Source organism: Eriocheir sinensis, chromosome 18 (assembly GCF_024679095.1).
Source record: "Eriocheir sinensis breed Jianghai 21 chromosome 18, ASM2467909v1, whole genome shotgun sequence".
Lineage (NCBI taxonomy): Eukaryota > Metazoa > Arthropoda > Malacostraca > Decapoda > Varunidae > Eriocheir > Eriocheir sinensis.
Genome location: NC_066526.1, coordinates 20,407,086 through 20,434,435, shown reverse-complemented (window position 1 = coordinate 20,434,435; position 27,350 = coordinate 20,407,086). Strand labels below are relative to the sequence as shown.

General features: G+C 43.3%; 1 protein-coding gene across 6 annotated transcripts in view; it reads left to right on the top strand.

Moving 5' to 3' along the window:
• LOC127000431 (teneurin-a-like) overlaps nt 1–27,350 on the top strand; it is a 382,877-nt gene that overhangs the window by 219,213 nt on the left and 136,314 nt on the right. For 5 of the 6 annotated variants that reach the window (XM_050864152.1, XM_050864150.1, XM_050864151.1 and 2 more), the window contains 7 exons: nt 3,756–3,924; nt 6,371–6,509; nt 9,217–9,381; nt 12,956–13,150; nt 13,534–13,663; nt 21,685–21,879; nt 25,494–25,703. In XM_050864152.1, the coding sequence (XP_050720109.1) occupies nt 3,756–3,924; nt 6,371–6,509; nt 9,217–9,381; nt 12,956–13,150; nt 13,534–13,663; nt 21,685–21,879; nt 25,494–25,703 (1,203 nt within the window). The remainder of the gene's footprint in view (nt 1–3,755; nt 3,925–6,370; nt 6,510–9,216; nt 9,382–12,955; nt 13,151–13,533; nt 13,664–21,684; nt 21,880–25,493; nt 25,704–27,350) is intronic. The other variant, XM_050864149.1, reaches the window with a different exon arrangement.

Below are 27,350 nucleotides of genomic sequence, written 5' to 3'. Positions count from 1 at the left end.
CTGTCAGTTCATCCCTACCGTCAACACTCGTATGTACACCCACCCCCATGTCACCTGTGCCTCTACCTGCCACGTCACACCTGTCCCCACCTGCCCCTCCCACACACAGGCACCCACCCCTCATCTATCACCTGTATTAGGCCGAGTCATCTCCCCCCTCCCCCTACCCCCCTCCCCATCACCCTTACACCCATTAATTACTCCCCACACTTTCGGAAACGGAATTAAAAGCCGCCACGGTAACATTTCCATCATGGCGAACCCGGAATTATTTTAGGCTCCCACATTTCATTCCGCCCTAGGAGTAATGAGAGCGGACTGGCATGGCCGTGGAATGACAACGCTGGCCGGGAACACAACACAGGCCCGACTGACTGACAGGAGCCGCTGCTATTGAACCGGGTGGGCCAGTCCATCTTGCTCTGTGGGGGAGGACCGACTAACAGCTGGGCACACGTTGAGAGGGATGGGGAGAAGGTGGGAGGAGGGGGATGTGGGGGAGAGAGGGGGTGGAAGAGAGAGAGAGGAAGGGGGAGAGAAAGTAAGAAAGAATGAGAAAAAGAAAAAAACTAATAAAAGAGGAAGAGAGAAAGAATGAAAGAAAGAAAGAAAGGAAGGTAGAAAGAAAAAGATGAAAAAGAAAGGAAAAAAGAGAGAAAGATAGGAAGGAAAGAAATAAAGCAAAATAAGGAAAAAATATACAAAATATGAAAGAAAAGAAAGAAGGAGAGAGAGAGAGAGAGAGAGAGAGAGAGAGAGAGAGAGAGAGAGAGAGAGAGAGAGAGAGAGAGAGAGAGAGGATGGAATAAATTGAGCTCAGATAAAAAAATAAAAAAAGAGGTGAAAGTTGATGGATAGATTCAAGATTAAACGTGAGGGGTGACAGCTGGGTCCGAGTAGAGAGAGAAAGATAGAGAGAAGGGAAGGGAAAGGAACGGAAGTGAAGGGAAAGGAACGGAAGGGAAGGGAAGGGAAGGAAAGGAAAGAAAAGGAAAGGAAAGGAAAGGAAAGGAAAGGAAAGGGAAGGCAAGGAAAGGGAAGGGAGGCAAAGGGAGGGGAAAGGAGGGAAAGAGAAGAGAAGGGAAGGGAAGGGAAGGAAGGGGAAGGGAAGGGAAGGGAAGGGAAGAGAAGGGAAGGGGAAGAGAATGATAAATAAATAGTAAAGAGAAAACTCGAAAAATGTTTGATGAATTCCGGGATAAATATGAGAGAGAGTAAAACTGTCACCATCATTCGTGTAAAGACGTTAAAAGACGATAAAATGACGCTAACTACGATTATATAACAACACCAAAACAAAAAGAATGTGAAAAAGAAGAACAAGAACAATTAAATGAAAAAAAGAGTAACCAAAAAAAATATTATAATAGAGCTAATAATAAGTGTAACGGTAATAATAATAATGAAAAAGAAAACAACGAAGAAAAAAAAAGAACAGCAACAACAACAATAACATCAACATCATCATCAACAACAACAACAATGATGATAATAACAATAATAATACAAACACCCACAAAGATTACCACAAGACAAAGAACGAAAGAAAAGAAAGAAGAAGGACGCACCGCCACCACCACCACCGCCACCACCACCACCACCACCACCACCGCCGCCGCCACCACCACCACCGCCACCACCACCACCACCGCTATTCCCCCGCCATCCCGTCTCCGTCCATTGTCTTCCCGATCCCTTTTTATGGACAAGTTTCTCCTCCCTGATAATCTGGTCCCTGGAAGCCCTCAGGTGTCCCAGGTGAGGGGGATTGTTCTCCGGGGAGGGATGAGTGGAGGCCCGGAGGGAACAAAGAGAGAGAGAGAGAGAGAGAGAGAGAGAGAGGGAGAGGGGGACAAGGGGACAGTTCGCATGTATTATTTTTTTCGCCATCAGTATCAAAAGTATTGTCACATTAATTATGAATCTATTAAATGGCGGATAAGCGTCAAGAAAATATTGTGAAGTGGATAAATGGTTTGTTGGACTTGGTTCACTGGAGGGAAAATATATGAAAGAAAAATATTTATACTGATCGGAAAGAAATGTATGGAAAAAAAGATGACTGGAAAAAAATATATAAAGAGAAAAAAATCGAAGGACACGGGAATAATATACAAAAGGAAAAATATATTGATGGTGACACTGAAAAAAAATATTAGAAAAACAAACATGGTGAGAGGTGTTTTTATGTGTGTGTGTGTGTGTGTGCGTGCGTGTGTGCGTTCCCGTCCAGTTCACGTCTCCGAATATTCACGGAAGGAGAAGATGAGGAGCAAACAAAGGAGAAGGAGCTAAGCAATCTCTCCACCTAAAAATAAAAGGAGATATGAAAAAAGTGGAGTAAAACACAAAAGAACTGCCAACCATCCACCTCCCACGACTGTCTTCCTCCTCCTCCTCCTCCTCCTCCTCCTCTATATCTCTTTGTTTCTTTTGTTCGACACTTTTTTGCGAGGTAGAAGTCAGTGTTTTGATCTTTTGGCTCTGTGCTGTCTTTCAATATTGTAATAATCGTGGTGGTGGTGGTGGCGAGGGATGAGACAGTGAGAGTGAATGAGGAAAAGAGTGGGAAGAGGGAGGTTCGTGGAAAATGTGTGTATGTGTGTGTGTGTGTGTGTGTGTGTGTGTGTGTGTGTGTGTGTGTGTGTTTTATGGCATTATTTCAACATTATTATTATTTTTATTATCGTTATGTAGAAGTAATACTGCTGAATATTGTAAAATGGTGCTCCTGCTATTTTTTCACCTTTCTTTATATTTTTCACATTTTATATTTACCTTATTTGCCCTTCATGTTACTACCACGTCAGTCGCCATGTCAAGACCAACTGACTCAAATATTCGCCTTTATTGATCTGACTGTTGTTTACTCGTACGCGGTTTTCTTCTATACTCCTTCGGTTACATATTATATTGGTCTTGGGCAGGAGGATTGGCTTCGTCTCGTATATCATTTTTGTTTTCATCGCCCGTTTTTTGTTTTTTTTACAACAAAGGAGACAGCTCAAGGGCACAAAAAAGGAAACTTATAAAAAAGCCCTCTTCTCGCTGCTCCTAAAAAGTATGCATATGTTGTTCTTCCGGGTGTATCATTTATCGTTTACCTGTAATTCATGTTTTTGTCATAGTTGGGAGATCGTGCTTGCGGTGGTTGTGCATTAGTGTTATAGCCCATCTTAAATACTACGCCTCTGACAGCTACATTGAAGTATAGTTTAGGAATAGCGAGATGCTGCATGCTTAAGATCCTTTTTAGTGCTTCACATATACTGGCTAGTGTTCCTCTCTTTCCTTATCTCCAGCTCACCTTTCTTCTTTTTCCCTTCTGAGCGCTCGTTACCTTTTTAGATAACAATAGTGATAAAAACAATAATAATAATATGTTCTGCTATAGTATTTCTTCTTTCTCTCAAACACCTACTTCTTTTCGCATACAGGTATCCGGCAACATTCTTTATTACTTTTTACTATCGCCAGTAACTTCAACAGATATACGGAAACAATTTAATTCAAAGTTTCATACAACACCGTTCTTTCCCTTCCTCCCTACCAAACCCTGTTACCAATTTTGCTCTTCATCTCAGTAGTTCGCCTTCTGCCTCTAACACACCACAACTGCTTTTCTTAACTCATTCCTCTTCATCCCTCACGTTTCGATACATCACCAGGTTATTCCTTCTCCCCTTCCTTACTCCTTCCTTCCAATCACTCGCCTACCGTTCCATCTAACACGCGCCTCTCCCTCTCTCCCGCAGCCTACTCGCCGCCCCTCACCACCACACTCGCCCGCGCCCCCAAGCCGGACACCGCTGGAAGCACCGAACTGACGCGCCTCCGGGACCTCAACCGCCGCTACGTCAACAAGATCTCCCCGAGAGGCTACTGGAACTCGCAATTTAACGTGAAGCAGCCCACCTTTATGCGGTAAGACGGGGGGCAACAAGAATGGGGTGAATGTAGGGATAAGTGGTGGGGAGCTGGGAAAGGTTGAGTTCAGGGATGTTGAGGCTACCGTAACTTCATTCACGGGGCAGCGGTGGTTATTGTATCCCAGTGTTGTGTTGTGTATGAAGGGGAAAGATAGAAGAGATGGCCTTATAAATACTTGGGCTATATTGACTTTTAAATCGGAGCAGTGAATGGCATGACTTAAAATTTGTGTATATGGTCTTCTTCAAGTGGTAAGACGCGGAAAGCCTGAGGAAGATGTAGGTTTCTTAGATGTTTCTTAGATGGCCTCATGGACGAAGCAACTGTGAAATTATATCCTACTTCAGTTAATGACGTGAATAACTATCTGTGAGTGGGGGAAAGGCTGAGGAAGATGTGGGTTTATAGATGTCTGAGGGTACATTGGCCTAAAAACGAAACAGCAGTGGAAATTTATCCTAGTCCAGTTATTGATGTCATGAGGTCGTATCGTGTAAGTGGAAGAAAGGCTGAGGAAGATGTGGGTTTATAGATGTCTGAGGGTACATTGGCCTAGAAACGAAACAGCAGTGGAAATTTATCCTAGTCCAGTTATTAATGTCATGAGGTCGTTTCGTGTAAGTGGGAGAAAGGCTGAGGAAGATGTGAGCTGTTGATTCTCTGGCTGCAGCGTCTTCATAAACGGAGCAGGGATGGAAGTTAATCCTCGTTCATTTAATAACAAGAGGTTAGGAGGTTAGTGTGTGGCCCGCTTGAGAGGAATAACTGCATAAATAAAAATAAACACATCTTGAAGTAGATATGATCGTGGACTTGCAGTTTACAGAGGTTGAGAAAACAATAACAGTAATGAGGTCAGTAATTAGCGGAGTTAATATCAGAGGAATGCCAGTCAATTATTAGGAAACATGGAGGTAATGGCTAATATCGAGATGCATTTTGAAGATCTATTTTATGGGTTTTAGATATAGTATTGCCTAATGTCCTTATCTCTCTTTATCTTGAGCATACCTTTCATGTTCTTCCTCTTAGGCTTTCGTTACCTTTCTTAATAATTAATAATAATAACGATAATATTTATAATGGTGATAATAAAAAAATATGAAGAAAAAAAAGAAGAAGAAGAAGAAGAAGAAGAAGGAAAAGAAGAAAAAGAAAGGGAAGAAGGAGAGTAAGAGTAACAATGATACTAACGAAAGGGACTAACAGTAGACTCGAGAGCTGAAATTTTCGTTAGTGGCGCTGAATAATGGAAGTTTCGTGGAAGTAGCCGCCTGTTTTCCGCCTCCCTTGGCCCCAACAACATTAAGATGGGCTGCTGCTCCAAGTTCCAGAAAGTAAAGTTTAAATTATGTTCATCGTGGAATTGTGGCGATAAGAAGGGGAATTAAATTGAAGAATCCTCAAGGAGAGACTGGAATTCCAAGAGGTAGAAAAAGAGAGAGCTTCAATTGTTAGCTCCTTGTCCTCCTCCTCCTCCTCCTCCTCCTCCCATTGTCTCCACTTTCACCGCATGCCTCACCTGACGCAGCCATTGTCCTCCTCCACTTCTCTCTTTCTCTCTCTCCCTCCCGTTCTTTCCTCACGTGTAATTCTTTCCTCCTACCGTGTTTTTTTCTCGTTTTCTGTATCTCCTCCACTTCTTTCCCCATGTGTTCATCTTTCGTAGTCTTCCTTATCCTATTTCCTGTCCCCATTTCTTTCTTTCCTCACGTGTAATTCTTTCCTCCTACCGTGTTTTTTTCTCGTTTTATTCATCCTCCACTTTTTTCCCCGTGTGTTCATCTTTCGTAGTCTTCCTTATCCTATTTCCTCTTCCCATTTTCTTCCTGTGCTTCTTTCCCTTTATTTTATTCCTCTTTCACACTAACTTTTCTTCTCTTTATCAAATTTGTTTCGGTTTCTCTCGGCCTACCATATTTTCTTCGCTTTGTTTTTCTCTGTTTTCCTTCCTCTGTATTTCTTTGTATCCTTCACCCTTATTCTTCCTACGCTATTCTCTTATCTCTCTTATCTTATTCCTCTTCCCTATTAAGTTTCCTTCTCTTTATCTCATTATCCTACTGTATTTATCTTCGTTTTGTGTCTCTCCATTTTCCTTATCCTATATTTCTTTGTTTTTTCTACCCATGTTCATCCTGTTCTTGTCTCTCTCTCTCTCTCTCTCTCTCTCTCTCTCTCTCTCTCTCTCTCTCTCTCTCTCTCTCTCTCTCTCTCTCTCTCTCTCTCTCTCTCTCTCTCTCTCTCTCTCTCTCTCTCTCTCTCTCTCTTCCACATTAACTAATCTCGTTATCCTCATTTATCACCGTGTCTGTATCTTCCTCGCTTTATTTCTCTTTCCTCCACCCTGTCCTCCTCTGCCTCTCACTGTCGTATCCCTCTTCTCTATCAACTTTCCTCCTCTTTATCTCTCTTAAGTCTCCGTGTTTCTCCCGCGCAGGTTCAACTTCACGGTGCCTCGAACGGCTCACCTGGCGATCTACGGCCGGCGCAACGTGGCTCCCTCCATCACCCAGTACGACTTCGTGGAGTTTATCAAGAGCGGACGACCCGGAAGAATCAAGCGACAGGCGGACTGGGTGAGTGAGCCGAGTGTAAGGAGCAAGTTTGTTTGCTCGTGTGAGTCTGTGTGTGTGTGTTTTCAGGAAGTAAGAGGAAAGGAGGTGGAATAGTATGTGACAGTTTCCGAGTGCAGAGAAGAGTGAAGAAAGGAAGGAAGGAGGGAGAGTAGAGGTGGGAAAGAATAAGGAAAGTGAAGTTACATGAATCGTGTGTCGGTTTGTCTTGCTTGAGTTACGACAGATTGACGTAGGCAAGTTAGGGATGAGAAAAAGGTAGATTGAATGGTGAATGGAAGTATGAGAGGAGGGATTGGACGGGAATGGGGAGAGCTAGGATAAAAGGAGATAAGGGGAAGAAGAAAGTTAATAAATATATCAGAGGGATAGAACGTGAGTAGGGAGTGCGAGAATAAAAAAGAGAAAAATGGAAAGAAAGGAAGAAAGAAAAAAAATCAGGCTGGAACTGTCGAAGTGTTGAAGGGAAGCCACGGAATGCGGATGCAAAGGGATAAAAAGCCAAGGGAGAAAGGGAATGGTCATGGAGGGGAGCAGTGGAATGTGGGCGTGAAGAAAGGAGGCTTGAGACCATTGTAGGTGTGGACTCGAGGGAATGAGGAAATGAAGAATCAAGTAGAGGGAAGGTCTTAGCGATGAGGGGAATACTAATGAGGCGAAGTTAAGGTTATCACAGAGAGAGAAGGTGATAATTAGAGAATGTGTTTATGTGTACAGTTCTAAAAGGAAGGAGAAGATAAGAAAATTAAGAAACCAGTAGAGGGAAGGTCCTTGGACACACAAAATGAGGTGCAGTTTAGGTTATCACAGAGAGAGAATGTAATTATTAGAGACTGTTTAGGTTCATCTAGTAATGACAAAATGAAGAAACCAAACCAGTGAAGGGGAGGAGTTAACGGTGACGGGACTACAAATGAGACCAAGTTACGTTTATCACAGAGGGAGAAGGTAATTATTAGTGACTGTTTAGGTTCATGGAGTTCTATAAGGAAGGAGAGAATGACGAAACGAAGAAACCAAACCAGTGAAGGGGAGGACTTAGCGTTGACGGGACTACAAATGAAGCAAGTTACGTTTATCACATAGAGAGAAGGTAATTGTTAGAGACTGTTTAGGTTCATGGAATTCTATAAGGAAGGAGAGAATGAGGAAACAAAGAAACCAAACCAGTGAAGGGGAGGACTTAGCGTTGACGGGACTACAAATGAAGTAAGTTACGTTTATCACATAGAGAGAAGGTAATTGTTAGAGACTGCTTAGGTTCATGGAATTCTATAAGGAAGGAGAGAATGAGGAAACGAAGAAACCAAACCAGTGAAGGTTGACTACAATGAAGTAGAGTACGTTTACGTTTTAGAGAGAGAAGGTAATTGTTAGAGACTGTTTAGGTTCATGGAATTCTATAAGGAAGTAGAGAATGAGGAAACGAAGAAACCAAACCAGTGAAGCGGAGGAGCTAATCCTAACGGGACTACAAATGAGACCAAGTTAATGCTATCACAGAGAGAGAAGGTAATTATTAGAGACTGCTTAGGTTCATGGAGTTCTATATGGACGGAGAGAATGAGGAAACGAAGAAACCAAAGGGAAGTACTTAGCGCTGACTGAACTACTAATGAGACCAAGTTTAGGTTATCAAAGAGAGAGAAAGTAAGATAACTTTGGTACGTGTAGTTCCAAAAGGAAGAAAATGTACACGATTAAAAACTAAGTCCGCCGTGCTTATCTCCTTTACGAGTGTGTGTGTGTGTGTGTATTGAGGTGACAAGCTCGGAAAAATAACGCGGCACGCAAAATTCTAATTAGTTTGGGGGTCGGCGTGAATAAATTTAACCACCTGTCTGTCTGTCCACGCGCACATACTCCCACACACTCAAACACACGCACACACGTACCATTATTATTCACCAGCGGGCTATTTACCTGGTATCTGGAGCACGTGAGGCAATATGTCAGCGGTCCGTGGCAGGCCGCTCGCAAAACACAATAAGCCAGTAATGCCCCGCGGGACAGGCTGCGGCGCACGGCTGAGGCCCGACTAATGGACGCCTCGCTGCCCTCTGCCAATTAGTCCTCTGCTGACCTACCCATGCGTGACCCCCCCTTGACCCTCATTCCCTCCTCCCCCTCAGCATCCTCTTCCTCCTCTTCCCATCTTCATGTACCTCTGCTATCACCCTCCTCCTCCTCCTCCTCCTCCTCCTCCTGTATCTTCATTTTCTACCCCTTCTGTAGCCCTCCACCTCCGACCCTTCCTTCTCATCCTCCTCTCTCCTCTCTCCTCTCTCTCCCTCCCCTCGATATCCTTCCTTCTCTCATTCTCTTTCCTTGCTTATTGTACTGTGTTATCATTGTGACTGTGTGTGTGTGTGTGTGTGTGTGTGTGTGTGTGTGTGTGTGTGTGTGTGTGTGTGTGTGTGTGTGTTATAGTTTTACACAGATTTTTCCTACTCACTTTATACTTTCATGACTTTACTTATTTGACTCTCCCTTGTATTTTTCTTCCTTCTCCTCCCTTGTCTCCTTTCCTCTCCTTCCTCCTTGTCCTCTCTTCTTTTTCCTTCTTACCTCAAAGCCTCAAAATTATCCTTTCTATCTCTAATTCTAACCGTCCTTCCTCCTCCCTCGTATTCATTCCTCCCAAATTTTCCTTGCCTCCATAATTCTTGTTTATTCTTATATTCAAACCGTCTTTCCTCTTCCTCCACAGGCCACAGCGGAGTCCAGCACATCCTCCTCCTCCTCTTCCTCCTCTTCTTCCTCCTCCTCCTCCTCCGGTGTGACCTCTTCCCCCTCGGAGTCTCAGGCGGTTGCGGACCTGTATCGCTTCATGGACTTCAAGGACACCCATGTATCTTTCTCCGGAGCCGCTGAGGTGAGGCGTTCGTCCCTTTTTTCATTCTGGTTGTGTGTGAGTTTTCGTATTTGGTTTCTATTTTTGTTTCTGTACTATGTGTTTAGGGATCGAGAGAAGGGTTTATGACGGGAAGATTTTTTTAGTTGTTTTATTTGGTTATTGTTATCATAGTATTTTCTTTTTGTGTGTGGTTCGTTAAGGGATTCTGCATCTTTTGTTTTTATTTTGTTTGAGAAGTTTGGGAATGTTTTTGTTTCTGTATTGTGTGTTTAGTGATCATGAGAAGGGATTTTGACGGGAGTTTTTTTTTTTTGTTTGATTTGGTTATTTTTATCATAGTATTTGTTTTTATGTGTTTTTTTATGTTTTTCTTTAATTCTCTTGTGCGTTAAGGGATTCTGCATCATTTGCTTTGTTTTGGTTTGAGAGGTTTAGGAATGTTTTAAGAAATTGAAGTTGTTGTTTTTTAGATTTCCATACTCGATTTGATTGGTTTTATTATGGTTTTTTTTATGCTTTCTTTATATGTCATGTGTTTGTTTGTTATTACGTAAGTTTACCTTCGCTATTGTTCGTTTGTTGGCATGCAAGTCCATTCTCTTTCACGTTTCTTTTGGAGTTTACGAATGTGTTTTATGTAATGCAATGCCACAACTCTTTTGCCTTTGTATACTTAGGTGTGTGTTTATTGTTCAGTATGACAGCCTGCATATTCGTAACGTGCGCCCCCCCCGAAAAAAATTACCCAGAGGAACTACCAACGTCACACCTTCCTGGGCCGAGGTTGTATTTGAGCAAGGCGAAGTGGGGCTCATTAACGCACTCCTCCCTCCCTCTGTTTACACCTGCCGGCTTCCTCACACCTGCTGGAATTAATTACAGATGAAACTAGGCTCTATCTGAAGGCTTCCTGTCCGCCCCAAACTTAGCAGGAAGTTATACAGCCCAACTTTGTTAATACGCCCGGGAAGAGCTGAGCCGCATTCCTGCTAGCATATGAGCCTTCTTCCTCCCCCTCCCCCCCCCTGCAGAGGCTGGTTATTAATTGTAACATGCGAGTCTCCAGTGAAGTCCATTAATTAGGCTCGCCCCCCCTCTCCCTCCTTCCCCCTCCCCCCTCTCCTCTGCAGACCTTAACCTGCTCTCGAGACTCCTGCTTATGCCTACCTGCTTAAGAGTCCTCCAGGTGTGAAACGTGTAGGATTCTTTTGTGTGAGGGTGTAGATAGGATATTTTGGTCTTGGGGTCTATTTGTTCTACCTGGTTCATTAAAGTCCTTCAGGTAATGTGGGCTTGACGTGGTAGGAATCTGTTGCACGTGAAATGGTAGAATATATTGGTAGGATATCAGTACCTGCGTATTCTATGAGTTCTACCTGGTTAATTAAAGTCCCTCAGGTAATGTTGTGACTCTTTTAGAAGTAAATATCAGACGAGAATGATGCACTTTTTCAGGTCCATTTCATTAAACACATTTTTAGGGCCTGCTTATGGACTGTTTTGACGCGCTACTCATATGCGTTGTTTAATAAAAAAAAATCCTCTTGTCCTACCACCTATATTTCCCTTTCCTCCCTCTTCCCCTTCCTCTCCCTCCCTTTCGTCCCCTCCTCCTCCTTTCTTTCGCGTATATTAATCTTGTTTTTTACCCTCTCGCGGCGTCTCTGGCGATGCAAAAGGAAGAGGAAACATTTCTCATTATTAGCGCCTTCCATTCAAATATCAGCTCCCGCCTCCACACACACACGCGAGCGCCTGAGAGAGTAATGAAATTTGCCTTCCCTCTCCCGCGATATCCTCACCAACACCTCATTATACCCCATATTTGGTTGCTTTCCCCTCCTCTCATTTCCCTTCTTCCCCTTACCTCCCACTCCTACTTCTCCTACCTAACCCGTTGATTCTGTTGTGGTCTGGTTCTTCCCCTGGTTCCCATGTCTGGTTTTCTCGCCTCTTACTTCCCATTCTCCTTCTTCTCCCTCTTACCTCCTCCCTTTGATTTTACTATTCCTTTCCTACCTCATTTCTCATGGTCGAATTGCTCGCCTTCTCTTCTTTTCCATTAACTTCCCACTTTAACGCCTCTTTCTCTGCTCTTTTGTTCCTCCTCATTCTGGTCTCCTCCTCTCCCTTTAACGCCTCTTTCTCTGTTCTTTTCTTCCTCGTCATTCTCCTTTCCTCCTCTCCTTTTAACGCCTCTTTTTCTGCTCTTTTCTTCCTCCTCATTCTCCTTTCCTCCTCTCCCTTTAACGTCTCTTGCTCTGCTCTTTTCTTCCTCCTCATTCTCCTTTCCTCCTCTCCCTTTAACGCCTCTTTCTCTGCTCTTTTCTTCCTCGTCATTCTCCTTTCCTCCTCTCCCTTTAACGCCTCTTTCTCTGCTCTTTTGTTCCTCCTCATTCTCCTTTTCTCCTCTCCCCTTAACGCCTCTTTCTCTGCTCTTTTCTTCCTCCTCATTCTCCTTTCCTCCTCTCCCTTTAGCGTCTCTTTCTCTGCTCTTTTGTTCCTCCTTCTGCTCTCCTCCTCTCCCTTATACTCCCTTAGTTTCTCGTTTCCCTTCTGGCCTTGTGTCCTCTTCCCATTTGTCCCTCTCTGCCGCCCTCTCCTCCCTTCTGTTATGATAGATTTCCGAGGTGGCAGCGCCGGGCCGTCCTCTGCAGGCCATTAGTCACGCCGCGGGCCAGGGGCGGCGCGTCATGATGTCATTTCAGCTCTGTTTCACCCATAACAAATTTGCTCTCCCGCGGGTCCCGAGGGGCGCGTGTTTGTGCGGCTGTCACGCTTTAGTGGCGGCGGCTGTTTGTGTGTTTGTGTTTTGATGACGTGTGTGTTTGTGTGTTTGTTTTGTGTATGGTTGTTGTTTTTGTTGTTGGTTGTTTTGGGTTAGTAAAAAGGAGTCTTATTTTGTTGTATGCGTGTTGGAACGATTTTTATGTTGTATAGTGAATGATTTGAGTTTTTTTTTTTTAAGTTGTAATAGGAGACAATCTTCATTCCTCTTATGTGTTAGGTTTTTATTGTTGTTGTTGTTGTTGTTATTGTTTTGGTTCAGTAATGACGGGTGTCTCAGGAAAGCTCATTATTATTTTGTTTTGTTTAATTTCTCCGTTCGTTGCCTTCTTTCATTATTGTTTTTCTCATCAAACGTCTTCTAGTTCCCACGTATAGTACATTTTCTAATAACCACCATGACAGGAAGTGTGTAATATATTTTCTCTTATTTGCCACACCTAATACTTTAACTCCTAACACTCCATGACATGAATTAGTTATATATTCCCTTTATTTTCTGCTCTTAATACTTTCCCTCACAGCTATTGCTACACGACACATCTAAATATTATGTGACATCAATTAATTACATTACTCCATTATTTGCTACTAACACTTTCCCTGTAAACATTAAATGACACGACTTCGTTATATTTCCCTTGATTTTCTGTTCCTCATACTTTCCTCCTAAATACTCAATGATGACGTAAATTAGTTATATTTTGTCTATTTGTCACTCTAAGTAGTTTCCCTCTTAATATTCTCATGATTTAGTTATTTTCTCTTTATTTGCTGCTCTTAACACTGTCCCTCTCAACCCTAGCCACAGGACTCGTCTGAGGAGCTGGAGGTGGAGGGCTTTGCGGCGGGCGAGGTGGAGGAGCCGCTTGCCCTGCCGCTGGTGCATCGCGAGCGGCGCTTCATCCACGACCGGGGCGTGAACGTGTCGCTGGTGGAGTACCTGGACACGGGCACCTGGTACTTGGCCATCTACAACGACGGCATCGGCGTGAACGAGGCGAGTGTCGAGAGTGTTGGTCCTTCGTTTAAAGAGTTTAGGAGTGGTAGACTTTATTTGTTTATCTCTACGTGAATAGAAGGAATATTGACAGTTGCTGGAAATGGGAAGTACTGTGTCATGTTTTGTTTTGTGACAAGTTTTCATTTATTTATCTCTACGTGAAAGTGAACAGAATGAGTGACCGAGCATATTGGTCATTCAGTTATAGGATTTAGTAGTGGTAGAATTTTTATTTAGTTATCTCTAAGTGAATAAGAGGAATATTAAGAGCTACAAGAAAGGGGAAATTGTTTATGTTACCCAAACACACACACACACACACACACACACACCTTGCCTTGCCTTGCCTTGTGACTTACCTGTCTCTGCTAATTGGCCAGGTGGAGCTGTACCTGGGCGAGGAGCCGGACTTGCAATCAGCGTGTCCCAACGAGTGCAACAACCACGGCTCGTGTTCGCTGGGCCGCTGCGAGTGTGTGCCGGGCTGGGTGGGCGAAGACTGCTCCAAGAGTAAGTGCCGCTGTGTGTTGCTGGGGAGGGCAGGGAAAGCGGAGGATGTGACGAGCTAAAGGATGAGTTGCGATGGATGTTTCTTGAACTATAACTATCCTGTGTTTTCTTGTTCTTTCTTAGTGAGGTGATTTCTGATGACTTCTTTCAGAGAGTTGTGTTCCTGGTTCACTTTCTATGCCACTTGTTTTCGTATTAACTCATTTTCGTATAGGTGCATGATAATTTCCATGGGGGGTTAGTGTCCCTGGTTAATTTTGTCTCCTTTCTGCATTGTATTCTTTCCTTATAGGAGAGGGATGACTTTCTAAAGAGGGTTTTATTTCCCTTTCACCTTATACGTCGCTGCTCTTCACATTCTCGTGTTTTTATATAGTTGGGTGACGCCTGTTTCTAGAGAGGGTAGTGTTGTTCCTTCATATAGTCTTGTCAGGGATGTTTTGTGTTGTATAGAGAGGTAAATGGAAAGGCTAATGGGCTAGAGAGAAAGGAAACAAGAACAAATACTAAAGCTGCTCAACCAACGACTCTCTCATCCAACATCCGCGCTGAACCATTCCCACCAAACACCAACCAAAAGAAGAGAAAGTAAAATAGCTCTTCTCTAATAGTTAATATCGATCCACTTTACATCCTGGCGATAGTTCTGCGTCCCTGTCCTGAGTTGGTTTCCAGTGACGACTGAATGTAAGGATTGTGTAATGGGAAGGCCGTGTTGTCATGATATCAATAGTGCATCAATTCCTGACGACGGGAATATTGTACTGCGGAGGTAGGCCTGGGAGAGAGAGAGAGAGAGAGAGAGAGAGAAAGGAAAAGAGAGCGAGGGTGAAAGTGAAAGTAAAAATGAGAGGGAGAGAGAAGAAAAGAGAAGAGAAGAGAAGAGAAGAGAAGAGAGGTGAGAGAGAGAGAGAGAGAGAGAGAGAGAGAGAGAGAGAGAGAGAGAGAGAAATGTCGATATGGAGACGGACAATACATTAATATGAGCGAGTGGAGAACGCCAGAAACAGACAGACAGACAGACAAGCAGACAGCTGGACGCACAGAAACAGACAAACAAATTGATATACAGATATAGAGGAAGATGAAACAGAGAGACTTTGAATATTTAGTAAAGACGAACGAAACTAAAGCAAAATAAGTAACCGCATCTAACACTCCCTCGTTATTTTCTTTCTTTTCAATATTCTTCCTCACTAATTCTCCTTCCCCTTCCTTTATCACGTGTAACCTATGAATACGTTTGTTAGTTCGTCCAGTAATGAAAGTTTCAGGTCTCGTATAATACCATCTATCTACCGTGTTGTTATCGCTGTTCGAGGCTCAATGGGCGAGACAAAGAACGTCATTTACCTCCCATTTACTTTACTATTATTAAATGACGTACGAATTGACCCAAGCGCTGGTTTGATGGTCATTTTTGAAGTGTTGGATTGTCTTCCTGCCTTACATTCTTCTTTCTCTTCTTTCTTTCTCATTTTCTTTCTCTTTCCTCTGTCTTTTTGTTTGATGGTTTTTTTTTCAATTCTTTTTTATCTAGTTTCTTCTCTTTCTCTCCCGATCCTCCACTTTTCTTACCTGTTTTGTTTTTATTTTTTCTTTGCGTTTTATTCCATTCTCTGCTTTTTTTTTTCCTCCTGTCCTACTGTCATTTCTCCTGTTATTCTTATTCCTTTATTTTCCATACCCCGTTCTTGTATCTTTTCCATCATTCTCTCTCTCTCTCTCTCTCTCTCTCTCTCTCTCTCTCTCTCTCTCTCTCTCTCTCTCTCTCTCTCTCTCTCTCTCTCTCTCTCTCTCTCTCTCTCTCCTTAACACTTCTTAGTATTTCTTTTTTCTTCACCCTCCAGAAAAATAATTTAAGTGCGTTTCCCAGAAGACTTTTCACTCGTCTTTACATAAACAACGTTCACACTAACCAAACCACTCAACACCACCACCACCACCATCACCACCATCACCACCACCCGCAGCTCCACCTCCATCCTCCTCTTCCTCCTCCTCCTCCTCCTCATTACTTATTCACGATGGTACAAGCCTCTCGTGACACTTGCTGCTGCCCATTTTTGTTCTCCTCCTCCTCCTCCTTCCCCTCCTCCTCCTCCTCCTCCTCCTCCTCGTTGTTTTCATCCGCAATATAGTGTGGTTATGGGGAGGAAAGGAGAGACAGAGGGAGGAAGTGGAGGACAGTATGGTCATGTTTGGGAATGAGAAGGAGAGAGGACGATCGAGTGTTACTAGCGTGTGATCTGAATACATGAGAGAGAGAGAGAGAGAGAGAGAGAGAGAGAGAGAGATGAGGGTTCCTATGGTCAAGATGTTTGTCAGGCTTATGTTCCTATGTATAAATGTGTTCTGAGGCTGTGTGTGTGTGTGTGTGTGTGTGTGTGTGTGTGTGTGTGTGTGTAGGGGCACCTTGTGTATGTGTGTGGGGGGGGGTGCTTGTGTGTGTGTGTGTGTGTGTGTGTGTAGACGTATATATATATTTGTGAGCGTATTTGGATCTTTCTCTCCCTCTCCCTTCCCTTTCGCTCTCCCTCCCTCTCTCCACTCCCTCCCTCTCGCGTACCCTCCTCCCAGACCGGCGTTGCGTTCCCTAAAGATACGGAGCAGAATACAAAACGTGCGGATAATACATATTTTCCTCAGTAGTTTCACCTTTAAGAGGCCGCGAGGGAGTTACCGTTTAGATCACTATTGAATATCTTTTATGTGTTTTATTCTTCCTCTCTTCTTCTCTCCCTCTCTTTCTTTTACCTCCTTACACACATTGTCCTTAGATCGTCTTACTCGGATACAATTATCACAAAAGCAACAGACACACACCAACACACACTCATAAAAAGGACACATCTACATTATTTTTTCCTTTCTTTTTCGTCGTTTTTTTTGTGTGCTTTTTATTCCCTTTTGTTTAAATTTTATACCTCGTGATTGCATAAGCTCAAGCGGCTGGAGGCGCCTATCGGAGGAGGAGGAGGAGGAGGAGGAAGCAGACAGGGTACGGAGGCCGGAAGAAAAGTTATAATGGAGGATATTGTTGTAAGGCCGAAACCCGCCCCAAGAGTCTGGCGGGGCGGGGCGGGGCGGAGCGGGGCAGGAGGAGGTGGGGTGGGACCTGCAGAAGTGCGTGGAGGAGGTGAGCGAGTGTGTGCGTGTGTGTGTATAGGTGTGTGCGTGTGGGTGTGTGCATGCGTGGCTGCAGCGGGCACGTCTTCAGGACCAGACAGAGCTCGTCGTGTAAGTCTACGCTCCGGGTACTCCAGATTTCAGTAACACCGCCGGCAGAAAATTGCCAGAAAATGAGCTGTCAAAAACATCCCGGCTGTTATGCTGATAAGGCGGCTCTCTCTCTCTCTCTCTCTCTCTCTCTCTCTCTCTCTCTCTCTCTCTCTCTCTCTCTCTCTCTCTCTCTCTCTCTCTCTCTCTCTCTCTCTCTCTCTCTCTCTCTCTCTCTCTCTCTCTCTCTCTCTCTCTCTCTCTCTCTCTCTCTCTCTCTCTCTCTCTCTCTCTCTCTTTTTAGTCGCTCCTGCTGGCCACGTCCTCGAGAGCCTCCTGGATGGCCTTTCCCTCTTCATGTATGCTTCCTTCTCCTCTCTTTCCATTTCTCTCTACCTCTTCTTCCTCCCCCTCCTCCCCTTCCTCTTCTCCCTTCTCCCCTCTTCATAATGTTATCTGTTTTCCTTTCACATACCTTAGTCATCCTCCCTCTTCCCTATCTCCCTTAATTTTTCCTTCCTATCCACTCCCTCCCTTCCTCCTTCTCTTCTTTCCTCCCCTTTTTCCTCCTTTCGTTTCCTTTCTTTTCCCCTCTCTTACCCCTCTTCCTTTCCTCCTCATAACCTTATTCTTGGACATTACATTCACTCCTCATCCTCCTCCGATCACTTCCCCTTCCTTCGTCTCTTCCCCTCTCTCTCTCTCTCTCTCTCTCTCTCTCTCTCTCTCTCTCTCTCTCTCTCTCTTATTTTTTTTCTCAAGATAACTTTATATTAAACTCTTCCATAAGTGAGAATTAGTAACATTTATATCCCCCAAAACTCTCCATACATGAACGTTTCTTAGCTCACCAACACGAACGTTTTCCGAGACGAACGAATGACATTGTTGAAGGGAACGTTTCTGGACGTTCTTTATCCTCCTTTTGCATTTCCGTCTCCTTTTTTTATTGTCCTTTTCTCTTTTATCTAGTTTCCTCTCTATCTCTCCTTCGTTTTCACTTTTCTTACCTGTTCAGTTTTTGTTTTCTTAATTTTCTTTCATTATCTTGCCTTGGTGGGGATAAACCTGTATGCGAAATGTGTCTGTTTGTGTAGCAGTGAATCATTAGTAAGAAATGAAGCCGTGGAGGTTGTGGTTTATGGTAGTAAGAATGATGCGGTTTATAGCGTATTTATGGAGTGCCTGGTGGTGGTGGTGGTTGTGGTAGTGAAGGTGGTGGTGGTGGTGGTGACAGCACGTGTGTATAAGGGAATAGAATGCAAATGTGGGGAGAATATTGTGTTGTGGCAGAGAGAGAGAGAGAGAGAGAGAGAGAGAGAGAGAGAGAGAGAGTCAACGTGCAGGATAAGTTATATGATGGAGGAAAATTTGACGTCGGAGAAAAAGGAGACTTCAATCATCCGCGGAAATATTGGGTCTTGCCGAACAGAATAGGCGGAGAATATGAAGAGGGAAAAAAAAGTAAAAAAAAAAAACGAAAAAAAAGAAAAGTTACATATCTATTATTTAAGCAGATAAGGCAAGTGGCAAGTTATAATTTTCCTCTCTACAGATATTTCACAGAGAGAGAGAGAGAGAGAGAGAGAGAGAGAGAGAGAGAGACTGGAGGCCTTGACAGCGTGGAAATATCGAAAATTGCCTCCTCTAAATATTCTTTCAGATTTTAAATGGAGCTAATTTTCCGCTACGTTGAAGCATAACAAGTTGCATACCTTCGCGGAGGCTAGGTATGTTTGTGTGTATGTGTGTACTTATGTATGTATGGAAGTGTTTAGGTATGTATGGACATGTATTTTTGTATGTATATGTATGTGTATGTATGTAGATGATATAAAGACAACCTAGTACATAAAATCACTGCATAAGGAACAAAGGTCAACATCAATTCCCATCTCTTCATAAATCATATATACGTTTCCTTCTCAAAGTCACTAGCACATATACGTAACCTCACCAGTCTGCCTCACCTCCCACTATAAAAAAATAAAAATCATGCTCTCATACAATGGCCAGAACCCGCCGACCTGGAAACATTAATCCTATTTTTACCGCCATCACCACCGCCAACCATTTTCGTATTCCCGCCAACCCTTCATAAAACCTCTCTCAACATTACGACAATACATCACCATCAAGACTACATGTATACCAACTCACACATACATACATACATAACCTTCCACACATTTAACTCACAGCATTTAACCACCTCCACCACAAACTCTACCAGAACCACCACCACTACCACCACCACTAACATTCATTTCATTTCCCCGCTCATACTTAGTCGTAATAACATTCCCTGTGCTGCGAGTCCTCAACAAACACTCTCACAAGTTATAAATATTCATGAACATCCTCAGAGAGAGAGAGAGCGGACGTCGCCCCCCGCCGTCAGCAGCGCAAAGACCTCCCCTGGCGCCCCCTAAGTACAAACAACCAGTATTAACTAAGCCGGAAAGGACTTGCGCCGCCACGACCCAGCTCTGCCCCGCGGCCAAGAGGAGGAAGGGAAACGGCGAGGAAGAGAGGAAGCGAGGAAGAGGAAGAGATGGAGAGGGAAAGGACGAGAGACAGGGAGAGGGAGAGGCAAGAAAAGTAAAGTTGCAAAAAGAGGATGAGGACGAAAAACAGAAATATGTGACGGTGAGAAAAAGAGACAATGAGGATAAAGAAACTAGAATTAGAAAAGAGAAAAGGGAAAATGGAAAGACACACAGAGAGAGAGGGAGGGAGAGGGAGAGGCAAGAAGACTAAAGCCACAAAAAGAGGATGAGGACGAAGAAAAGAAATGTGTGACGGAGAAAAAGAGACAAAGAGGATGAAGATGAGGAAAAGAACTCGAATTGGAAAAGGGAAAATGTGCGAAAAAGCGAAAGGGAGTCCTCCAGCGGCGGAAAGATCCTTTGGTCTGGCGAATCCTACGTAGCATGGCGTGGGAAGAAAGGAGTGTGTGGAGGAAAAAGAAGAGGAGGAGGAGGAGGAGGAGTGAAAGACCTCAATGTCCTTCTCTCCTTCCTTCATTCAAGTTCCTGCGCGAAGGATCCTGACGAAGCAGGAGAGAGAGAGAGAGAGAGAGAGAGAGAGAGAGAGAGAGATGGAAAAACTGTGACGGTAAGGAAGAAATAATAAGAGGAAGGAATGAAAAATGTGAAAAGGGACGTAAAAACAAGTGAAAATAATTAAGGGGAGAGAGAGAGAGAGAGAGAGAGAGAGAGAGAGAGACCGACCAGCCCCATCCCCGCCTCCTGATCCTTCCCTTCCTTGCACTGGCACGTCCTTCCTCGCCGATTACCTTCACTTAGTCCAATATTTCTGCGGGCGAGGAATATAATTTCGGGTGTTTGGGGCGTCGTGTTGGCTGAGTCCCTCCTGGCGTCGCGCGGGGGTCGTTGGGCCGGGGTTCGTGCCTCGTAGCTTACCTCGGATTGGCTTCTGTACAGCCGGTGAGGTCTTTTTGCTTTCATTTGCGGTGATTGGTTGCCTGTGGACCTTTGGAAGCCTCTCATTAGTTGTTTCGATTCTTGGTTTGATGGTTTGATGGCTGGAGGGTTGGTTACTTGTCTTCTGTTTCTTTTTTGTTTCAATTTATTTGTTTATTTATTTATTTGCTTCCTTTGCTGTGATTGGTTACCTGTTTACCTGCGGAAGACTTTCATTGGTTGGTTGAGTACTTGGTGTGATGGTTTTTGGTTGTGTGGTTGGTTACTTAACCTTCCTGCTTGTTGCGTCTGTGGTTTGTGTGTTTATCTCTTCGGTTTTCTTCTTTTCATCCCGTGAGTGAGGTTATTTGAGGTTCTTACGCCGTTGTTTTATCTTGACTTATAGAGAATTTCCCCCCGCCCTTCAATTTGCTTATTCTCAATCATATTAAATTTATGGTTTTGTAATATCGTCAAACATTTATTTCTTGTGAATGATAATACAGATTTGAATAATATAACGCTTGCCTGTGTGAGTAAGGATAAGCTTGGTATTATAAAGGTTTTGCTGTATGAATATTTATAAACCTTTCGCTGCCAAACGTTCTGGCTTATGAATATGGAATTAATTAGGAATACATTTTTTATCAGCAAGAGCAGCCATCCATTTTGCCTCATGAATTATACGACCAAACGCTCAGATGAAATGTATTTGTCGCTAGCATTTATTTATGTCTTGTGTCCGCCTGAAGCATTGCGGCCAGCACACGCTCTCTTAACAGTCCGACGTCTTCAAGTAACAGTAAAGTATTCCCGAAATTGACCTCTCTTTTGGCCACTTATCTCAACTCTTTTTATAGGAGCAGTCATTTGCGGGCTTTTTTTTTTCATTATCGTTTTCTTTTCTTTTTTCACCCTTAAGCATTTTCCTTTGCTATAAAAAAAGACATTAGACATTCTCGCTGTGATCTTTTATTTCGATATCACTATGATTCAACGCGTCATCCGTCATATGTCTATTGTTTTCCATCACTTCAGGGCGAGGGCCTTTCCCAACCTTTTATTTTTCCACTGAATATCTCTTGTGTGGCGTTAGTGTGCTCCATCCTGCTTCAACAACTGTTATTTTATTGCCGTTGTACACCTGACCTTCTTGACGTTTACAGCTCCTACACAATCACGCCGTTACCGTAGCCGTTTATCTACATACGTTTTACGCATATGACCTGACCAAATCCACCTCCTACTCTAAAACAATACTGAACCTTGCAACAAAATATCCAATAAAGAAAGATTTTTTTTTTTTTTTTAGCTCACCCATAGGAATATAAACCTCTTCCTGAAACCTACTTATCATTCACCTTTCTCCTCCTGCAGGTTTGTGTCCCGTCCTGTGCAGCAACCATGGGAAGTACGGCGGCGGGCTGTGTCACTGCGAGGCGGGCTGGAAGGGCCGCGAGTGTGACATCCCCATGACGGACTGCGAGGTGCCGGACTGCGGGGGCCACGGCTCCTGTGTGGCGGGCTCCTGCGTGTGCGAGCCGGGCTGGAAGGGCGACCACTGCGAGATAGGTGAGTGTAGCTTAGGTTGGGCCGGGTTGGGTTGAGTTAGGTTAGGTTAGGGCTAGGTTGGGTTGGGTTTGATTGAGGTTAGGTTGGACTGCAATTGTTAGCATTATATTTATCATTATTGTCGTCATTTCTATTATCACTATTTGTACCATGTTGTTTTCTTGGTAAAATATAAAAACACAAGTGCGCACACACACACGCAGTTACACACACACACACACACACACACACACACACACATATATATACACGTAACCCATTTCCCCCCCCCCCCCCCCACACACACACACACATTTGCTGATTAATAAGACAATAACGTTCATGAATTTCTACGTCGGCTTTTATCAACGTTTTGTCTGTTCTTTCCTATTATTCGTCCGCCATGATAGTAACAATAATCACGCCGGTTATCAGTTTATATATATTTTGGCTGAACGTGGAATATAAAGGCATTTCCCCGCGCGGCCCCAAAAAAGAATGAATATATGAAAATGAAAAGTTGGGTTCAAATCAAATGAATAATCTTCTGAATCGTTTTCCAGTTTTAGCTTTCAAAAATATAAAGGATCGGGATGAAAACAAACGGGCAAAAATGATAAAAACTACGATTAACGCGCAGCTTACGAAAATACATACACGTAATACATACACCCGTAACCGAACACAATGATATATATATTTACATGTATTTGCCAGGACTTTCATTACGTTGCAATTAACTTTTATGTGAATTTGTTTGCGAACTTATCATTTTTATTTATATGAGAAGAGCGCGTGGTACACCTCCCCATCTGAGGCTTTGTAGGGGAGGCAGGAGGAAGGAGGGTCGCTTAGAGGGTTAGATTGGAAAGTGGAAGGGCAGGAAGGGCAGTGGACTGGAGAACAGGGGGAAGGAGGGCCACTTTCAGGGCTCGATTGGGAGGGAAAAAGGGCATTAGAAGCAGTAGACGGAAGGATAGACAGGAGATTTAAGAGGACAGCGTCAGATTGGAAGGGAAAGGGACAGGAGAGACAGGGAGTGGAAGGAAATGGCAAAGAACGGTCATTTATAAGGCCAGATTGAAAGGGGCAGAAGTGGCAGGGGACGGGAGGATTGGGCTGGCAGTGACTTGTGACCCAAATCAATGATGTAAGAAATAAAGGAATGGGATAAGGTAGGAATCGTGCAGTAATGAAGTTTTGTGGAAGAGAAACGGAGGGTAAAGGTAACCAAATTGATGTAGGAGTAGGAGAAGGAAACTAAAGGAGGAAAGGAGAGGTTTAAAATGACTTGAATGCACAGAGAGGGAAAAAGAGCAGATGAGGGAAGGCGTGGAAGGATAATGAAGAGGAAACGAGATGGAAGGAACTAGAGGATGTAAAAAAGATGGAAATGACGGAATAGACAAAATAATGGTGTATGGGGCAAATAATTAGGAGATGCAGAAGGGAAAGAATAAGGAAGAGAAATACAAATACAAGACGAAAGGTGGAGTATAAAGTTAAAAGAGAAATTAATAACAATGTTTGGATAGAGACAAGGAAGAGGAGAGAATAGGGACAGGGCGGGAGATTAGGGGATAGTCGGAGGAGAAGGAGGAGGAGAAGATTAAAGAAGAAGCAAAGAAAGGAAAGGAAGGGAGATAGAGGAGGAGACAGGGAGATTAGGCTGGACTTAAGGAGTAGGTGGGTGGGGGGGGGGGGTCGGCCATAAACTTAATGAGACAAACTTAAACTACCGAATATCCTTAAAAGTAAAGAGAGACACAACAAACAGACAGAAAAAGGGAGTGGACAGGGATCGGTTATACGTTTTATTTCATTAATTTATTTATTTTATTTTATTTTATTAGCTTTATCTCATTCAGTGTGATGGATTAAAAAAAGCTGTTGTGGGATCATTAACTAACACGCAATATTGTTGAATCGTGTTTTATTGTTTTATGTTCATGCAGGTTTTTTTTATAGTGGTAATATTTTCACTTTGTTGCATTACCTGTTTTTGTGTTATTTAATCGCATCGGACGCATTCAGTAACGTCATTATTTGTTTCCAATTTGTTGTTTTGTTGGGGAAAAAAAATCAACCTGAATTTCATTTCCTGTATTAACATTTATTTGTCCTGGGCTTCGTTTTTTTTTTTTTTCACACGTCGCGTAATTAGCGGGAGCTCACACGCTGCGGGGCCAAGGTTTGTTTACCAGAAAGTGTCATTAGTGAGCCTGTAATGTATGTATTGCCCCGCCCTCATTTGCCGTATTAATTATCATTATTATTAGTATTTCTTATTTTAGTACCCTTTTTTTACTGCTTTGTTCCCCCACGACTTATTCTTTAGCTTATAATTGTAGCTGAAGTGTCTTAATTTGCAGAGAAAATATTTTAGGTATTGATTTTGAAGCTTATAATAGCAATAGGTAGTGACGTAAAACACACACACACACACACACACACACGCTCACGGGAAGGAGGAGCCAATATTTACCAAACACTCCACGTCCCGCCTCCCTAAAGGGGCAACTAAAGAAAAATCCACGCACATAAGGTCCCCACACACACATACACGCACACACCTACACACGCACATAAGCATACACACATTCATGAACACATACATACACACAGATATTCATACATACATACACACAGACCTACGTTAGTATTTCGGTCTATATTTGGCTTGTATAGTGACTGATTGGCGTCTCTAGGTCGATGAAGATTGATTTGTCACATTCCTTTCATCCTCCCCATCATTACTTACCTCCATTCCCCTATATTTTCATCACCACCTGTTTATCCTACCGTTTTTTTCTGCTATCACCTCATGAATTATCAACCATCTACTTCCCCTCACCCTTCATCATCGCCACTACCTTTTCATCCATCTTTTTTCACCCTTCACCTTATGAATTATATCAGCCATGTACCTTACCTTACTCACCCTCACTTCTTTTACTCAACTGTTTTTCCTCACCTCTCCTATTCCGAGTTTTCCAGTTACTTTCAAATTCTCATCTAGTCACCTTTTAAGTATTGTCAATTTATCTTTTTTTTTTCAGTCAACCAAAAAAATTCTATAGTCACCCACAAATACTTTTACTTCGCTTCACCTTATCCTAAACTTCCCAGTCCTCATAATTTTTTTTTTCTGGTATCCTCAAAATCTTAATTCACTCATCTATTTTCCAGTCAACCTCTAAAGCTCTTCCAGTCACCTTCAAGATCTTTTATTTCACCTCACCTTATCCTGAACTTTCCAGTCCTCATATAGCTATTTTCCGGTTACCCTCAAACTCTTCTCCATTCACCGGTTAAGCATTGTCCACTCATCTATTTTCCAGTCAACCTCCAAAGCTCTTCCAGTCACCTTCAAGATCTATTCCTTCACCTCACCTTATCCTGAACTTTCCAGTCCTCATATAATAATTTTCCAGTTACCCTTTAAGTCTCCTACATTCACTCTCTTAACTATTGTCTTGTCATCTGTTTTCAAGGTTACACTAAAAGCTATTCCAGTTGCCCGCCAAATTTTCCTTCCTCTCATACACCGAGCTTTCCAATAAGAGTCAAACCATCTTCCCATCAGTCTCAAACTCCTTCCCTTCTCGCCTGTGACGCATCCTCTTCCCCGCCAGTGGACTGCGTTGACCCCACCTGTCGCGGCCACGGCTGGTGCGTGGAGGGCCGCTGTGTGTGCCGCGCCGGCTGGACGGACGCCAACTGCTCCACGGTGGACCACAAGGTGTTCACGTGCCTGCCGGACTGCTCGGGGCACGGCCACTATGACCTGCACACCTCGGCCTGCGTGTGTGAGACCTTCTGGACCGGACAGGACTGCTCGGAAGGTAAGGGATGGTGTGCCTGTGTGTGTGTGTGTGTGTGTGTGTGTGTGTAGTCGGCAGTTTTGTTGTCACCTTACAGATCTTTGCAGTTCTTACTCGCCATCATGTTTTTCAGCCTCTTTTTCATTGTTTCAAGTCATATGAAAAGGAATATTGTCCACGGCTGAAGCACCTTTGATAAAAAAAGAAAAAGGTAGTGGAACACGGGGCCTCATAGCAACCTGAGGGAAGGACCGTAGATAAAGAGGAGGAAAAGTTGAACGGTATTTGCGTTTAATTAGTTCACAAAATTGTTGTTAGGGAAGAAGTATGAGGTTCGTGGAAGTTGGGGAGAACTTCCAAGAATCGCGATCATTAAAATTTGAACGAGAAAAAAAAACCTACGGAGAAATCGAGAACTTTTATACGTTTCGCAAGCGCATGACTTTAAACAATTCATTCGATACAAGACTTACGATTTTTTCAATGCACCAGAGACAAGCGCTAAAACCTTTGCGAAACAAATACTCCATTTACCCAATGACTAATAAATCTTCTTTCAAGGCAAACAAAACAAATAGCGTAAGTATCTTAGCGGCAATACTTCCCGGAATGTTTCGTGTATATTTCAGCACACTCCGAAATTTCCCGAGACAGTACTTTGTGTAATTAAGCGAAGCCTTTGATGCGGCTCCCGGCCACCGGTGAGATTACGTGCTTTTTAATTAACAGGTGGGCCGGGCTAGATTATTGCTTTCATTAATATACTACTGTTACTTTTATTTCTTTTATTGTTATTATTTTTTGCTTCATCAATATTATCAAGACTTTTTCTTCTACTACTATCACCATTACCTCTTTTCTAACACTACTACTACTGCTACTGCTGTTACAACCACCACCACTACTATTACTACTACTAATAATAATACTACTATTACTACTATTACAACGACGACTACTACTACTGCCACCACTACCTCTTTACTACAACTATTACTTCTGCTGCTACTGCTTCTACTACTACGACTACTACTACTACTACTACTACTACATCTGCCACCACATCCTCTTTCCTACCACTACTACTACTACTGTTACTACTACTACTACTACTACTACTACTCTAACGACTACTACTATTACTACCACTACTATTATATATATTTTTTTCATTATGAGAGAGAAGGGGACGGGAAACAGGGGGGTGGAGGGGGGACAGAGAGAAAAATGTTCTTTTTTTATTAAAGGCCCCAGAATAGGAGGAAATATTTCTGGAATGCAAATATCACGAGGAATGTGTCGTCGCCGATGAATGATGAATGGAGCAGCCAGGTGAGGGTCTCTCTCTCTCTCTCTCTCTCTCTCTCTCTCTCTCTCTCTCTCTCTCTCTCTCTCTCTCTCTCTCTCTCTCTCTCTCTCTCTCTCTCTCTCTCTCTCTCTCTCTCTCTCTCTCTCTCTCTCTCTCTCTCTCTCTCTCTCTCTTTTTAGTCGCACCTGCTGGCCACGTCCTCGAGAGCCTCCTGGATGGCCTTTCCCTCTTCATGTATGCTTTCCTTCTCCTCTCTTTCCATTTCTCTCTACCTCTTCTTCCTCCCCCTCCTCCCCTTCCTCTTCTCCCTTCTCCCCTCTTCATAATGTTATCTGTTTTCCTTTCACATACCTTAGTCA